Source organism: Abramis brama (genome assembly GCF_963993115.1).
Source record: "Abramis brama genome assembly, chromosome: 18".
Taxonomy (NCBI): domain Eukaryota; kingdom Metazoa; phylum Chordata; class Actinopteri; order Cypriniformes; family Leuciscidae; genus Abramis; species Abramis brama.
This window is the reverse complement of record NC_139980.1, coordinates 861,795-878,505: the sequence shown is the minus strand read 5'-3', so window position 1 is coordinate 878,505 and position 16,711 is coordinate 861,795. Positions and strand designations below refer to the sequence as shown.

The following is a 16,711-nucleotide window of genomic DNA, read 5'->3' as shown; positions in this document are numbered from 1 at the left end:
TAACTCAATAGAAAAACAAAACTCACCAAGCGCTGTTAATTTAATCCAAATCCTTTGAAATGGCATAGACACGCGTTGTCACAGCTTGTGAGGACAAATCTCGCTGCTCTTGTAAGCTGCACTTGACAGCGAGAATAATCACTCAACCAAATACAACCTATCTCAACCAGGCGAGAAAGCGAAAGAGGTAGAGTGCTGAGCTACTGTAGCCTATAACCCTCCAGGGCTCAGCATACATCATGCCACGTGACTTTGTTGGTATATTCTCTCGACCTATCTAGCTGGCGCTGCGATAATCCATAGTGTTTACACTGCCTCTGGTGGTCAGTAAGAATGAAACAGAACTGTTGTTTACTTACCTTGAACAAAAGTTAAAAAAGACCTCTGTGTCAAAATTTAGTCATTTGCTACATAAATCTACAACATTTTAAAAAACATTAAATATTAGCACAGAATTAACTTTTCATGCTCTTGGCGATCGCGTCAAGGATCAGACAAATTGCCACATGCATCATCCAAATCGATTGTTCAGAAAACTGCAGAGCTGAATTTTTGTGCCATTTAGTGGTTTAAAAGAGAATAAAGTCAAGGGCACCTTTTACCCCGGTGTGCATTTAGCCTCTTTGTACCCTATAACTTCAGAGTCCAGACGTTTGCTGCATCCCAATTCGCCTACTTATACAACGCCCTAAAAGTATGTACTCTTTTTGTGAAGAAAAAATAGATACTTTTGAGATACTAGATACTTTTGAGTGTTAAGCAAAAGAGTACACAAGCTTTGGGAGCCCACTTACCTGTCACATGTCAAAATCCACCAAACTCTTCAGCCCTGGGCATCGCCGCATAGCCATGATGTTTCAGCACCAGGATGTTTCAATAGTTAGATGTCTGGGAGCTGAAAACACGATATGAAACTGGTTTCTTCCACGACCCCGACACCTTGGTGAGGAGGTCAGGAAAGAATCCCCGTTGAGGAGGTTCTGATCAAGATGGTAGGAATTTTTCATCTAGTTTACTTTTTTGCTGGACCTCTTGTTTCTCTGCTGGCCAATAAATGTTGAGTTTGGCAACAGCATGAGTCACAACCTCCATAAGCTCCTCATTTGCAGGAGTATGAGGTTTCGATACTAACATCCAACTCCTCAGAGCTGGATAGCTGCAGTTCCGGTACCTCACTCTAGGCTAGGGTCTGTCTCAGACCCCTCTGCTAGATCCATCTGTGAAGCCCACGATCTAAGATCGAAGCTCTGCCTCGGCAGAAGTGGGAGCCGAACCCTGGGGAACGCGTGCCGAAGCGCCTTACTCGAAGAGCGCCCGGCGGGAACAGAGTGTTCTCACAGATAGCCACTCACAATGCTCACACTCAGCCCCCTCAAGGGCTGACTGGGCATGCTCCACCCCCATACAAACAACACAAACTCGTGTGTATCCCCACCCATAATAAAACGAGGGCTTGAACTGCTGTTTGCCCGCCCTTTTTATACATGTCTTTTTTTTATGGTGAAATAACTCCTGACTAAACAGAAAGAAATGCTTTTCTACTTTGACAGACAAAACACCAACGGGACAAACGATTTCACATAGAGCGCTTGCTGAAGACACAGAAGCGTTCTTTGATCTGGGTATGCTTTATAGCTTCCTGGTCTGTGACAGCACCCGGTTCTGTCATGCCATTGGACTGATTTCACACATGCTTCATGACGCAATAACACAGAGACGTTCCCATAGCGTCTTGACACAGCTGGAGTTCCCTTGAAAGGGAACAGCCTCATCATCTACAAAAACACACATCAAGACTCAACAGCTGAGTGAATATTATTCATAGTGTTCATTTATACAAGAGTTCTCTTTACATATCTCACAAAAAAAAAAAAAGTATTTGTTTTAATTAAACTATACAAAGCTTCATACACAAATGTAAACAGTATATACATTAGGCTTTTGCACCACGTTTTGTTCGTAACTTCACAAAACAATAGTAAAGCACAGTCATTCGCATATCAATATTTAGGGCAGTTGTTCTTGATTGAAACAAGCCTATGCACAAAATTATGCAATGTGTAGATATTGAGATAATATTTACGGAGTGCCATGACATGCTGCTTGGCTAAAACGGAATCCACGGAATAAACTTTCGGGATCCACTCATGTCACAATGATGATACAGTGTTGAAAACGTCATTTGAAAAACATTGGCTAGTCCAACCAATGGAAATTTGATCTAGGACATGGTGGGTAGGGATGATATGTAGAGACCAACTGACCACTGTTTTACAGTTGGAGCTGTTTTATCTTGGATAGGATAGTTCGCTCAGATTGGCAGGTCTAGTATTTGCCGCACGCCATACAATAGAAGTGCATGACATTTTGTTACTTATTCTCTAGAAATTATTTAGACCTTTAGAATTTTGTGTTTGAAGGTCCATTTTTTGCAGAAGCTCTGTATATTCCTATTGAAGCTTGAAATGGATGTCATTACAAATGTCAGTTAGACCAGGAAGATTTTTAAAATGAGCGGTTCTTTTATAAAGTGCAGTGCTGAAAAGTGGTAGGGCTACATGAGATATATATATTTATGAGTTTAAGTATACCGCTTAGGTTTTATGGCAGCAACTTAATACAATTTGCAGGAGGACGCCAAGGACGATGGACGTTAGAGGATCAGGAGTTAGAGGATCCTGTGGCTGGCTTGACAACGGCAGAGTATTCTGCGGAACACTCTTCATTGGTAAAGTGCTTCTGAAGCTCACCAGGTTGGGACATGGTTCAAAGGACAGGGCCAAATGGCAGAAGAATTGTCACTGGGATAGTGCAATGACTGCTGCTTATACGCGCACGTAATGATGATGGACAGGACTGAATATTTAGGCTCCTCCCGAACCTATGTTTGGAACTTAATTTAATAAAACTGTAATTATGTGAGATTTTATGACTTTGTGTGCATGTGAACGTTAGAAAGAGGATTTACAATTGTGTGTGTGTGTGTGTCAGTTGTTTAATCTGACACAGAGACACTGAAGAATAATAAACCCTAAATCCAGCATAGAGGGGTTCAGTGAATGTGGTGTTGAATGTGTGTACGTGTGTGAGTGTGTGAGTGTCAGAGACACAATAGAAGGACAGAGTGCCGGCCGGCACGTCCACATACACTCCTACTCTTTTAGAGGATGAAGGGACGACAGGTAAATTAGTGAAGTTCTTATTGTGACAGACAGTAAAACTGTTATTAGAGCAGATCAGACTCCAGGATTTGTCACTGTATCCAAACCAACAGTCATGACTCCATCCTTTCCTGCTGATTCCTTTATATGTCACTGATATTTCAGCACGTATGCTCCATTCAGCCTCCCAGTAACAGCGTCCAGTCAGACTCTCTCCACACAGAACCTGAGGCCACTCATCAAATCTCTCTGGATGATTAGGATACGGCTGCTTCTCTTCTACAATCGTCACTGTCCTGTTCTCCTCAGACAGAATGAGACCTGTGTTTGCTGTGTTTGGATCCAGTGTGAGATCATAGGCATCTGAACACAAGAAGAGAGAAACATATATAACACTGGTTTCCCAGATAGCATATGAATGTGGGCCACTTAAGGCAATGATGCTGCACTGCAGGCCTTCTTATTGCCTGGACAAAATGTATGTGAGTCTAAAGTGGCCTAAAGTGTGAGTCTCACATGTGGGCCTTTTTAGGCAAAGATGCGGTGCTCACTGGAAATGTGTAATCTGAATGTGAGTCTAAAGTGGTCCATATGATAAATTATGAATATGGCCCAAATATCACAAAACAAATGTGGGCCACCTTTGGCAAAAATATGGCTAATCTGGGTGTAAACCAAATGTGGCACACATATGTTGCAGAAAATGTGGCCCAGTTATCTTAAAACATATCTGAGCAAGTTTTGGCAAATATGCTGTGAATACTTTAACAGATTTGGGCTACTTTTGATGCTACACTGTTGATTGTACAGGCTAATCTGGAAAAGAAGGCTATATCAGTTGTGGATTAGCCTGCACTGTGATTTTTATTTTTTAACCCCTTGGGGTCGGCGGTCGCGCCCAGAGACCAGCTCACTTTTTTTCTTATCAGTGCAAAAGAGACTCAAAATAATCTGTTGATTTTTATCTTACATATAAGTGTTGTACATCATCCGATCCTGTTAAGTGTCTATTTTTTTGTGTATACTCACAATAAAAAAAAAAGTGTTGTGCTTTTTGCCAAATAAAGAAAAATAAACATGATGCGAGTTCTGCCTTCTCTCTGTCAGTGAAATCCATTTTGAAACGCGTCCGAAAATGAACTGTAACTCAGCGAATACTTTTCACACAGGAACGGGTAATATGTCTTTATAAAGCTTGAATTCTGTTCTTTTAAATGAAATAATTTATATAAAAAACAAATATTCTCTGTTTATTTAATCTGTATGAAAAGAGAGAGATGTCAGTCGTTCTCAGTTCAACTTATTACAGCTCATTATAGCTCATTATCTGCTAATGTGAACACGCCCACGGAGAGAGCGCACTATTTCAAACGCAAATGATCTGAGGCAATTCATGCAAATGAGTCAACGCCCACATCAACTCAATAAAACACATCAAGTTTAATCAGATTAATGTACTTTATGTCATCATGCTTCGCTGTGAGGAATAATCCTGGGAAATTTACCTCAGAAGTGCCAGTTTAGTTTCACTTCGAGGAGCAATGGATCCAGCTGAGGATTGTGAATGGTAGGCTAAGTTCTTATTCGTAAGTGCTTTGTTCTAATCGCGATATGGAATAGTATCTGTAAACCGCAAAAAGACTGTTTAAGTATAAATCGCGTGTCTGTGTGTGAATGAACTGCATAGATGCACACTGTTTACCACAGCTCGCAAAAAGACTGTTTAAATATAAATGGCATGTCTGTGTGAATGAATGAATGGCACAGATGCGCACTGTTGTTTACTACAGCTGTAAACTGCCGTTCATCAAGCTCATCTGTGCCGTTCATTCACACTTGCACTTACATTAGTAAACATGTTATTTTTACATGAACACATCTACTAGTTTAGTTTTTACCTAACTATATTGCTATACTGAGATGAGTAAAAATGTACTGAAATATGTTGAAATAAAATATCTTTGTATAAGCAACGTATTTAACTGCAAATTAACATTTATATGCTAATATATCATAAAAACGATATGTTTTTATGTCTCCGGGAAAGATGACTCTAATGGTAGCAAGATCTGTAGGCGGAGCAAAAAGAGAAAAATAGCTGATTGGCTACCTAGTGCTAAGAAAAGGTATAAGACCTGAAGACATTGCAAGTCAGATGGCCAGCTGGAATCTCACTTTGTTGCTTGTCAATAAAGGTAATTCTTCTGAAACCTGGAACTTTTGGAACTCTTGAGAGATTTCTTAGAGACCCGATTTGAGGACTTTGAATTTGCCACAACAGTGACCGCTCAAGTGCCATCATTCAATGCGGTACGTGGGCCAGAGCAAGGTATTGGATCTGGGCCGGGTCTGGGGCAGAATTAAAATAAACTGTTGCCTAGATTTAGGCCAGTTCTGCTTTATTTGATTTGTTCATGGCTGACGTAAGCCATTGCTATGAATTGCTTATGGGCCAAATCTGGCAAACAGGAGCGGACCATCCAAATATGTCATTAGTTCATGAGGTATGTGGGCTGGATGAAAGTGTCAGGTGTGGGCTAGATTTGGGCCACAGAAATATTGCTATCTGGGTCTCAACCAGGGGGCCGCAAGATGACTTAAAATGGATTTAAATAAAGGGTTAGAGGTGTTTATGTACATAAAGGTATCAGACACTTCAGACACTCCAAACACAGACACAAACACTCTGGTGGAGAAACTGTTTACTGATGGCGTCGACACGCATTCAGATTGATGCGTTTCGACACATTCAGAATGTTTTTATTTTTCATTTGTATTTTGCTGAATGGATCCGTGTAGTATACTATATATACAGTCAGGTCAAAGCAGCAGGTTTAGTATCTACTGGCTTCTCCCTTTGAATCTGTCATATATTGTTTTAAAAAAGTTATAATTGAGCAGAGTGAGTTCATTCGGGAAGTTATAAAGTAGAGCTGTAATTTACAAAGTATGTCTACAAAAAGAATACTGAAGGTTTAAATCTATCTTGAATTTATTTCGTTTAAAAAATAACATGCAGTAAAATAGTAATAACACTAGCAAACAAATGTTTTGCTAATAAAAAGGTTTAAAAACAAGCCCTTTTCTCTTGGCTGCAGAGAGAGTGTGTTTTTGTTTGTGTGTGTGTGTGTGTGTGTGTGTGTTTGTAGACCTACACTTTCGTAGTCCTGCTGTGATCCTCATCTCTCCTCCATTATCCACACTATAAGCACAAAAAACAGATTAAATGTAAAAATGCATCCTGCATACACACATTCAGTATGTCAGTTATCAGTGTTTGACACACTTGAGTATATGCAGTGAGCAGTTTGGATCCTTTAATTTGTCAGAGAGCAGCTTGACTCCTGTATCTCCTGGGTAATTGTAGCTCAGATCCAGCTCTCTCAGGTGTGAGGGGTTTGAATTCAAAGCTGAAGACACAAATCCACAGCCTTCCTCTGTCACCATACAGCCAGACAACCTACAGATGGATCAAAACAGCCTCATAATCTACAAAAAACACATCAACACACAACAGCTGAGTAAATATCATTCATTTGAAAATCTCAGTCTGAAGTTATCAGCATGGTTGGCTAACTGTGCTGAACCGTAATGATAGAATGTGTGTAGTGACATTGCCACTCAGGATTGGTCACTTGTCTATTGCCTAGCTACCAGTTTGTAGCTGACCAAGTGTACTATTTGAGCAAAGTATGAAAAAGAAATGTCAAAAAAAGGCCATGAAGCGGTCGCCATTTACTTATCATACCATCTGTAAACTCTTGCACTACCAAGGCAACGACTGACGCATATGTATTACGTTCAAAAGAGCTCAGCCCCACAGTGAAAAATGAAATCATAATCGTACCAGCTGGGCTGAATCGACAAGTAATTGAACTTTTTGGCCGGATGGTGGAAAAGTGGCTAATGACTTGTTCATTAAGACAGTGACTTGAATAACATATTGGCGGTTTTACTTTTACATTTAAAATAATGACTTAATTTTTTTCATATTTTCATATTCCTATATTCAAAATACATTTTTTTACTGAGTGGAACATGGAACTGAGTTTTGCACCCCTGTCTTCTTATTCTACAAGAATTTATTTATTAAATGTAATAATTTGACATAAAAGTCTCATTTGCAGCAGCACTTTAATGCCTTCGTGTTTTATGGAGCAAGTTTTCATACTTGCTCTGTAGCAGCAGCAGTTTTCTTTCTGTTCTTCATTAACTAGCAGAGCAAGTCAGTGTTCTTGCCTGCAGCCACAGAAGCAGCAGCGTAACAGATCTAGTCTGCCAAAACCAAACCTATTTACATTCACATCAATATTTATCATTAATAAAATTTTGTGTTCAAACTATTCCAAGAGTTGTCCTGACTGAATTATAGTTTATCAACAAAATCAGAGAAAATAGAGAAAATTATTTTGTTAGTACACACAGACCAGCTAAAATGTCCCTAAAATTACCTCAGTAACTGAAGCTGACAATTTGGACTCTTTAGTCCATTTGAGAGCAGCTTCACTCCTGAATCCTGCAAGTCATTGTTACTCAGGTCCAGCTCTCTCAGGACACAGTTTGAGGACTTTAGAGCTGATAACAAACTCTCACAACACTGTCCAGTGAGATTACAGCCAGAAAGCCTAGAAGAGATGAAATAACATCAAATTAAAACAAAAATAAAATTAAAATAAAGGTATGTAAAGGAAGTGTGTCTGTCCTCAGGAGCATTGAAAAAATAATTGTAACATTACAGCTTGAATCACAATAAGATGAACTTGTGAGCATCTGATCATTTTATCATTAAGGTTCATTAAAAAGTGCAGTAAGGGATTTCTTTTGGTTTCTCTACCCATGATATTTAAAAATTACAAATGCAATAAATATACAGGTATCAATACTAAAGGGGGCTAGATTCATTATTAAACATGACTCTTCATTTGTTAATAATTAACACTCACAGAGCTTTTCTGCAGTTGAGCACAGCTGGTACCAGTCTTCTTCTACCCTCATCTGATGTGTTGTATTTCATGGGGTTCAGCTCATCCAGCGCCTCCTCTGATATCTGAAGCATATAGGCGATTGTTGAGCAGTGAGCAGGAGAGAGTTTCTCCTCTGAGTGTTTGTCTGATTTCACAAACTCCTGAATCTCTCTGGACAGAGTCTGATCTTTCACTTCCAGCAGACAGAGGAACAGATTAATGGATTGGTCAGCTGAGAGATGTTTTTTGCATATCGCATCAATTTCATTTTCAAATATATCATGATCATCAATGTTAAGACTCTTGATGTTCTGTTGAATGTACTGTGTGGTTCTCCTGATGCTCTCTGAGCTTTTCTCTGTGTGTGTCAGTAGATCCTGTAAGAGTCTCTGATTAGACTCCAGTGAGATGCCCAGCAGGAACCGCAGGAACAGATCCAGCTGTCCATTCTCACTCTTGAGGGCTGTTTTTACTGCTGATGTTAGTAACTCAGAGAGAGAGTCTTCATCAGATCTGTAAAATCTGAATTCATACAGTGATTTTTTGTCCTTGACCACATGTGAGTAAAACACAGAGAAAGCAGCGAGAAACTCCTGAACGCTCAGATGAATGAAGCTGTAGACTTTCCTCTGATGAATCACAGATTCCTCAAAGATTTCAGTGCAAATCCCAGAATACACTGAGGCGTCAGTGACGTCCACGCCGCTCTCAATCAGGTCCTCCTCATAGAACATCACATTGCCCTTCATCAGCTGATGGAAAGCCACTTCAGCAAGTTTCACAATCAATTTTCTGTTTGACCGCAAGAGTTTCTCTGGATCTCTCTCTTCATACTTCTGATTCCTCATGTTAATCTGAATCAGCAGGAAGTGGATGTACATTTCAGTCAGAGTTTGAGGGATTTCTGCACTCTGATCTTCTTCCAGGAGCTTCTGAAGCACAGTGGAGGAGATCCAGCAGAAGACGGGTATGTGGCACATGATGTGGAGGCTTCTTGCTCTTCTGATGTGTGAGATGATTCTGCTGGCTTGATGCTCGTCACTGATTCTCTTCCTGAAATATTCCTCTCTCTGAGGCTCATTGAATCCCTGAATCTCTGTCAGACGGTGGATGTATTTGGAGGGGATCTGATTGGCTGCTGCTGGTCTGGAGGTGATCCAGATGAGAGCCGAGGGAAGCAGATCTCCTTTAATGAGCTTTGACATCAACACACCCACTGATGAAGTCTCAGTCACATCAGAAACTTCCTGAGCATCTGAAAACATCAGTGTCATTCTGCTTTCATCCAGACCATCAAAGATGAACACAACTTTACATTTCTCATAAATCTTTGAGTCCAGATCATGAAGTTCAGGATGAAAGTCCAGCAGAAGTCTGTGAAGACTGTACTGATGATCTCGGATCAAGTTCAGCTCTCGAAATGGAAGCACAAACATGAAATCTACATCCTGATTGGCTTTTCCCTCGGCCCAGTCCAGAATGAACTTCTTCACAGAGACGGTTTTCCCGATTCCAGCGATGCCTTTAGTGAGAACAGTCTTGATCTGCTCTTTCTCCTCACATCCTGGTTCAGGTGAGGCTTTAAAGATGTAATTGCAGTAGATTGATCTTGTGTCTTGTGAGTGTTGTGTTCTGGCTGTTTTCTCCATCTGTAAAACCTCATGTTCTTCATTCACTCCTTCTCTCTCTCCCTCTATGATGTAGAGCTGTGTGTAGATCCTGTTCAGGAGGGTTTCATTCTCTCTGAGTTTTATTCCCTCAAAAAATCTCTCATACTTGTTCTTCATGCTGGTTTTGTGTCGGTCTTTGACTCTCTGTAGTTCATCATTCATTAATTGATCATGCCTAGTCAGGGCAGTCGTTACGATGGTTAAAGTGTTGTTTAAACATAAGACTGAGGCGGCTCGTCGAGAGATGCTTTGGTCTACTCTGCTGAAATAACAAAAGAAGAAGAGATTAAAAATATGAAAATTAAAGGATTTAATGTATAAAATTAAAATCTAAATCAATTAAAATCTCAATCTAGTATTTTCTATTTAACCTCATCAATCTGACACCAGAGATTCTGTTAGCCAAAAAGTTTCTTATATCTGGACACTGGTATCAAACATAGGCGTAATTTGCGGGTGGGACATGTCCCCACCACTTTTTGCCAGGGTCGATATTGTCCCCACCACTTTTTGAATCATCTTGCAGCACGGATGTACCTACCTAATACAAATAAACCATTTCCAGTTATCTAGCAGAGCATTCATTTAGTTCGTTTGTCAAATAAGAGGCGATCTGGCGCTGAAATGTGTTGTTTTTTAAATCATGCTGAGTGTTCATTGCCAATGTTGAACATTCTCTTTTGGCTCATGCATAGTCTTCACACAGATGAACATGTCAATCATTTGCTTATTGCCTGCCAGGGTAAGTGGCTGTAGAGAAGAGCACAACGTGGAGGATAATCCCAATAGGCTTTTAATGGAATAATAATCAAAATAAACAGGAGTATACTGAGAAAGACAACCACATAGCATGTTGACATTAGCAAAGCTAGTCAATAAACAGACAGAAACTGAGGGCTTAAATAAGTGAAGGCAAACAGAGGAACACAATACCAAATCAATATGTAGCCATTGCAACAAACAGGGTGAGGACAGATGAGAACTGAACCAATTAATAGACTAGAAGGTTAACAAAGAAATTCAAACATGAACAGAACAGAGAAACAGATCCAAAAGCAAACTTAAAACGTGACTATGACATTGGGGAGACTCTCTATTGGTTCTGGTGAAATCACAAGACAAAACAAAATGAGAAAATCTTGTAGAATCTTGTACTTCTATTCTAGTCGAAGTAAGGATGAAGCTATCTCATTAAACGTGAGTTCTATGACAATAAATTAAACCCACTGTACCACTGAAATTGATTTCTGGGCATCATAATGTAATTTTTCAGCAATTGTTATTGTACAAACATACATACATATATTGTACATATATCTGATATAGCATTGTATTAGCACCCCACACACACACACATTGGTCCCACCCACATTTTAAATCAGTTACGCTACTAGGATCAAAGGTCATTTTCCATCACTGAACGTTTGTCCACAGATTTGAGGTGAATGAGGTGAACAAATTTGAGACTCTGATGGGCACACCTGTCTGCCTGAGTGGATTGCGTTTGTAGCCCCATATAGCTGTTTTTAATCTCAATTTTCTATCTTTTTTTGCTGTTTATTAGGAGTGTGCCGATTCGATACTCTGTATTGGTATCTCTCAGATACTGCCATTTTTTGACGCATTGGGTATCGGCCAGACGAGACCTGGTCCAAATCCGATATTGTGCGTATACTATTCGGTGTTATTGTTATACCACACAAATGGCACAAAAAATATTATAAAGCACCATAATGTTTTTGTGCACTATACCCACATTTTCTGAGGCCATTCCATAGTTTAATGTGAGGTACAGATAAATATTTAGATAAATAAGTAATTTAATTCAAGTTCACATAAACCCTTCTCTCCACTGCGGCTGTCAGTCATTCTCCATTCAGCATTCATACTGCGTGTCGCACTCGGTTACAACAGTCAACACGATGAAACTCTCCAAGATTATTCAATGTTCGTATTATCATAGCTTACTTGATCTGTAGATAAAGGTCAATTGTTTTGCATAAAATGACTTTATCTGGCAGGAGTTTATTGATGTTTCACATGTTACTTTCTCCAGGGTGTCTGTTAGAACTCAACACTGGAAGAGAGAGCACTGTAATTGTTTTTCACGCGCACAGTAACTGAAATTTATAACTGTTAAAAGAAAAGGCTCAATAAACTATTGCACACATATATATATATATATATATATATATGTGTATATGTATGTAGCACTGTGGTCCTGTGAGGCACAACATTTAGTTCCTCCACCTAGAGAAATTACAATAAAACAGATTAAAATCTTTGAATCTCTCCACATTCTTTGTTCAGGCTGCTTCACAGCACCTTATCTCCCCTGGTGTGAATCACATAAATATTAATGGTCATCAACACTACCATGAATACAGCAGTGCTGACACAAAAACTGACTTGCAAATTTTAAATCATTATATTGTTGTTTGCGAATGAGTGGTCAGAATCATTTTGTAGCAAAAATTCTATCCTACAAGATTGGTGACTTAAAAGTCTTGTGCATAACTATTTAGTATGTGTTTTATGGCCTTATAGCGGTGACATTTTTTCCCCCAAAACTTACTAACCATGCATAATCTTTATTTTCTAAAAAATGCAAAAATGTATATCCATTTTGCTCACATATTATTGTAGCAGAGTTTGTGCTGAATACATCAAAATTACATGTTGGCCAATAGTATGTTATAAGTAGCTGATATAAGCACAAATTTCAGGGCATGTCAAAGCATCTCAAGAGCCCCCAAAACACGTCAGACCCTTAGGAGTTAATATCACCGTTTTATTGCATTAAGGCGCTTTAAGTGTTTTTCACGTCAAGCGTTTTAGAACGTCCAAATTTTTTTTTGTGATTGAAATACTGCAGCAGGTGCTGTCAAAGGATCACAAGTGTATAAAAACTTGCCTTTAGTTCACATATTTTTGCTTTTCCTCTTTTGAGATGGACATCTGTCGTATTGGATTTTCGCCGTTATCCGATTTGCCGATATTTTTCAACTCATTTTGGCCAATACCAATATACTTTTTTCCCCCTTTGTTTGGAAACAACACCAAGTCTTTCCTGTGTATGAATTTTAAATGAATTATTTTTCATTCCAGTTAGTATTGAGCAAAAACTACTTTTTTTTCTTTCTGGTTTCTGAGTTCTGAGGACTCCTTAACAAAAAAGGTTAGTTGTTAAAGATAAATAAATGATAATAAAGTTCATAAAGTATACTTTTTATAATAAGAGTACAATAAAAGCTCTGAAAATAACAATAATAAAGTCACTTACAAGGCTGCTGCACAGGCTAGAGAGTGAGAGTGACTAGAGAATGTCTAATAAGGGGAGAACGTCCACTCTCAGTAAACTTCCGGCTTCTGAACTGGTTGCAAACGGCGGCCATCTTACCACAGGGTGCTCGCTCACTCGTAACATGGTGCATGTACTTTTAAATAACCATAACTTGCTCAATTTTCTACTGATTTTCAAATGGTTTGGTTTGTTATAAACGTCAGAGATGTAGTTATGATACTGCATACATATGAATAATTATAACAATGGACTTCCATATGAAAGAATTATAGCCACTTTAAAGGAGACATATCATGCTTCTAAATCGTTCCTTTTTACATATAAATCATACATTTGTAGTCTATATAAAGCGGAACTGCAATGCTTGGGTCTGAATTCCTCATTATAGCTCCACAGGCCCCTTTTCTACCCCTTTTCTGATGTGCATCTGAGAGCAACTCGTTTTGGTGCGGTCTCTTTAAATACAATTGAGACACTTCATACCCCGCCCCCTCTCCAGGTTGTAGCGGTGACACTCGGTTCAACTCCACCCCGTTCGGCCATTTTTGTAGTTTGATAGCAGAGATAAGATTATCTAGCGGCACAGAAACGTTTTATTGACACGTTATTAACAAAATGTCAACAACGGAAGACTTGTCCAGCCAGCCTTACATGTTCGAGCCAGAGTCGGAGCCGGAGCGAGATGAAAATGAAGACGACGAACCTGCAGAACAACGTCTTCATATGGATGTATCGCAATGGTGTGTTACTGTATTTACACATGAAACTTTGGTCTTCCGACCTTTTACCACCGTGTCAATTTATTTTGATTAATATGTGCGAGGGAGAGAGAGCAAGAGAGCGTCTAGTTTGGAGACGGTGAAGTCTTGTTTACACTTTCGCCTGGCTCCGAAGAGAGAGAGTGTGCGTGCGTGCGCGCGACCGGGGTCTCTCTCTCTGCTCGTTCTTTCAGTTAAACATGCGCCCTGTCCTATTTTTTACAGTCTATGGCCCTGTCACAAGCGCGGCAGTTCATCTACATTAGACGGTGTAATGAAGCGTGTGGGTTACTACATCCAACAACCGAACATTTTAACTTACCCTCTCGTAACTTCTGCATCCTTTAGCTTGGACTACAAAACTGCAGCGAGAAATAAAAATGGCGGATTGCTCGAAGTGGTGGACCGGAAGTCAATGTCCTTATTTGGCAGTTCCGCTGCAAATACTGTGACGTAATAGTTCAAAAAACGTCATAGATAACAGAAAAATCGGAACAGGTTGAAAAATATGACCAAAACAGAATATAAAGATATCAACGAAGCACCTGAAGAGAATAATTTCAAATTTTCTGTACTTCTAAACACTCCAATTATACAACAAAATGCATTTAAGGGCTAAAAAAGTGGATTTAGCATGATATGTCCCCTTTAATAACGTTTGTAAGAAACCAAACCGTTTGTAAATCCGTCAAGATTTCAGCGAGATAAGAGGATTTGTGTGCGTGCTGATCACTCACCTTAATTCACAGCTTCCCTGTGGCAAGATGGCCGCCGGTGATGCCGGAAGTGACTCCGCCTTAAGACATCTAGCCTTTATATGGATATCTATGGCTATACCCCTCAAAATCCACTTTTCTCAGGATATAATTTTTTGTCTAGTAATTTGAATGTTGTATTCGAAAGGAGATGCAAAGAAATTACACATTGCTGGGTGTTAGATTTTTTAGAGTCACTTATTTGCTTTAAAAAGTCTTTTAAAATGTCAATGACGTCATACACATCGTACGACCAGAGATACTGCTTTACGGCAATCCTTCAGTCACTTTGGTGCTTTCACAGTACATACATAACCATAGGCAGATAAAACTGCCAGCAAACCAAAAAAAAAGTTGCTGCTAAAAAAAAAAAAAAATTGGCCGAAAAAGTCCGCCTTAACATTCTGGTCCCGCTTCGGATGCCACGATGCCATCAAGCGGTATCTCTGGTCATAATCAGTCCTTCACTGACCAATCAGCGAAAGAAGAAGAAATCGAAAGGACATAAGTACTCGTTCATTCAACTTTCGACCTATAACCCATGTTGAACTTGCAAAACCTACAATCAAATCTGAGATTTCTCAACGGCAATCGGGTGAAAGACACAAATTTAGCCGTCTAGCCCCATAGACTCCCATTCATTTTGCACTCATGGGCGATCGCCCCCAGTGGAACTCTGGTGGAACTACAACCAAAATTCGCTACAATAGGACTTAATAGGGAGTGGCCAGGCTCTCCGTAGACGGGTTCTGGAGTGACTGTTGACGGGTATAGCACAACCGATGCAGGTACTCGTATTCACAAATTCAAGGCAGCAATCAAAAACTGTTAATCTAATCATCATACATGCAAGTCACTTTAAAAATTACCGCACTGCTGACATGATCTTATCACTAACAATCTTTGCACACGCGAGTTATTGCAGGCCCATATCAACACGTTATCATACCGGCAAGGCATATCGGCTTCATTTTTTCATATCGGACGATTCTGGTGGTTTATTTTAAGCCTTTATCGGCCAATTCTGATGTAGTGCCGATAATATTGTGCATTCCTACTGAAAACAACGACTTTACTGGATTGTCTCTCACCTGGGGTCAGAGGTCACCATTTCATCACTGAATGCAGGAGGATGACGCATGGAACCGTCACTCTTCATAGACACACAGCTGGGGTCAGAGGTCACCATTTCATCACTGAATGCAGGAGGATGACGCATGGAACCGTCACTCTTCATAGACACACAGCTGGGGTCAGAGGTCACCATTTCATCACTGAATGCAGGAGGATGACGCATGGATCCGTCACTCTTCATAGACACACAGCTGGGGTCAGAGGTCACTCTTTCATCACTGAATGCAGGAGGATGACGCATGGAACCGTCACTCTTCATAGACACACAGCTGGGGTCAGAGGTCACCATTTCATCACTGAATGCAGGAGGATGACGCATGGAACCGTCACTCTTCATAGATCACAGCTGGGGTCAGAGGTCACTGCTTCATCACTGAAAACAGGAGGATGACGCATGGATCCGTCACTCTTCATAGACACACAGCTGGGGTCAGAGGTCACTGCTTCATCACTGAATGCAGGAGGATGACGCATGGATCCGTCACTCTTCATAGACACACAGCTGGGGTCAGAGGTCACTGTTTCATCACTGAATGCAGGAGGATGACCCATGGATCCGTCACTCTTCATAGATCACAGCTGGGGTCAGAGGTCACTGTTTCATCACAGACCTGCACATGGAAACACAGAGAAAAAAATCATATAACGTTTAACTATTCCAGTAATGTATAAAAGGCTCCCGGAGAAAGAAGACTTCTATTGTGGGACTTTTATTTTGATAGTTATTTTAGAGTGCGATACCCGATGCTTCCAGTAGGAGGCATTATTATGAATACCATTGTTCATGGTATTCAACTACAATGAAGTGTTTTCAACTGGAATTGAAATTAGGAATCAATAAGAATCGGAAACGTTAAAATTCATACGATACCCAACCCTACTAAAGATGCATCTCTTTAGCCAAGCATTCACATAACACATCTCATAATCATGTCGGCCTACTCCAGTTATATCAGATAAAATGC

General features: G+C 39.9%; 1 protein-coding gene across 1 annotated transcript; it reads right to left on the bottom strand.

Moving 5' to 3' along the window:
* Positions 1-1,845: 1,845 nt before the first annotated feature.
* On the bottom strand, positions 1,846-16,223 carry LOC311068871 (NLR family CARD domain-containing protein 3-like). The gene is made up of 6 exons (XM_084091625.1): positions 15,704-16,223; positions 8,105-10,057; positions 7,613-7,786; positions 6,448-6,621; positions 6,317-6,363; positions 1,846-3,524 (listed from the first exon to the last, which is right to left on the bottom strand). The coding sequence occupies exons 1-6, from the start codon at positions 16,081-16,083 to the stop codon at positions 2,965-2,967; spliced, it is 3,288 nt and encodes a 1,095-aa protein (XP_083947751.1). The 5' UTR covers positions 16,084-16,223; the 3' UTR covers positions 1,846-2,964.
* Between the last annotated feature and the right edge of the window lie 488 nt (positions 16,224-16,711).

Coding starts and splice junctions, on each gene's coding strand:
- LOC311068871 (XM_084091625.1), bottom strand. CDS start 16,083: ATGAAGAGTGACGGTTCCATGCGTCATCCTCCTGCATTCAGTGATGAA. Junction 7,787..8,104: donor CTCAACTGCAGAAAAGCTCT/GTGAGTGTTAAT, acceptor CATCTCTTCTAG/GCTTTCTGGCTGTAATCTCA. Junction 6,364..6,447: donor TGCTCACTGCATATACTCAA/GTGTGTCAAACA, acceptor TTGTGCTTATAG/TGTGGATAATGGAGGAGAGA.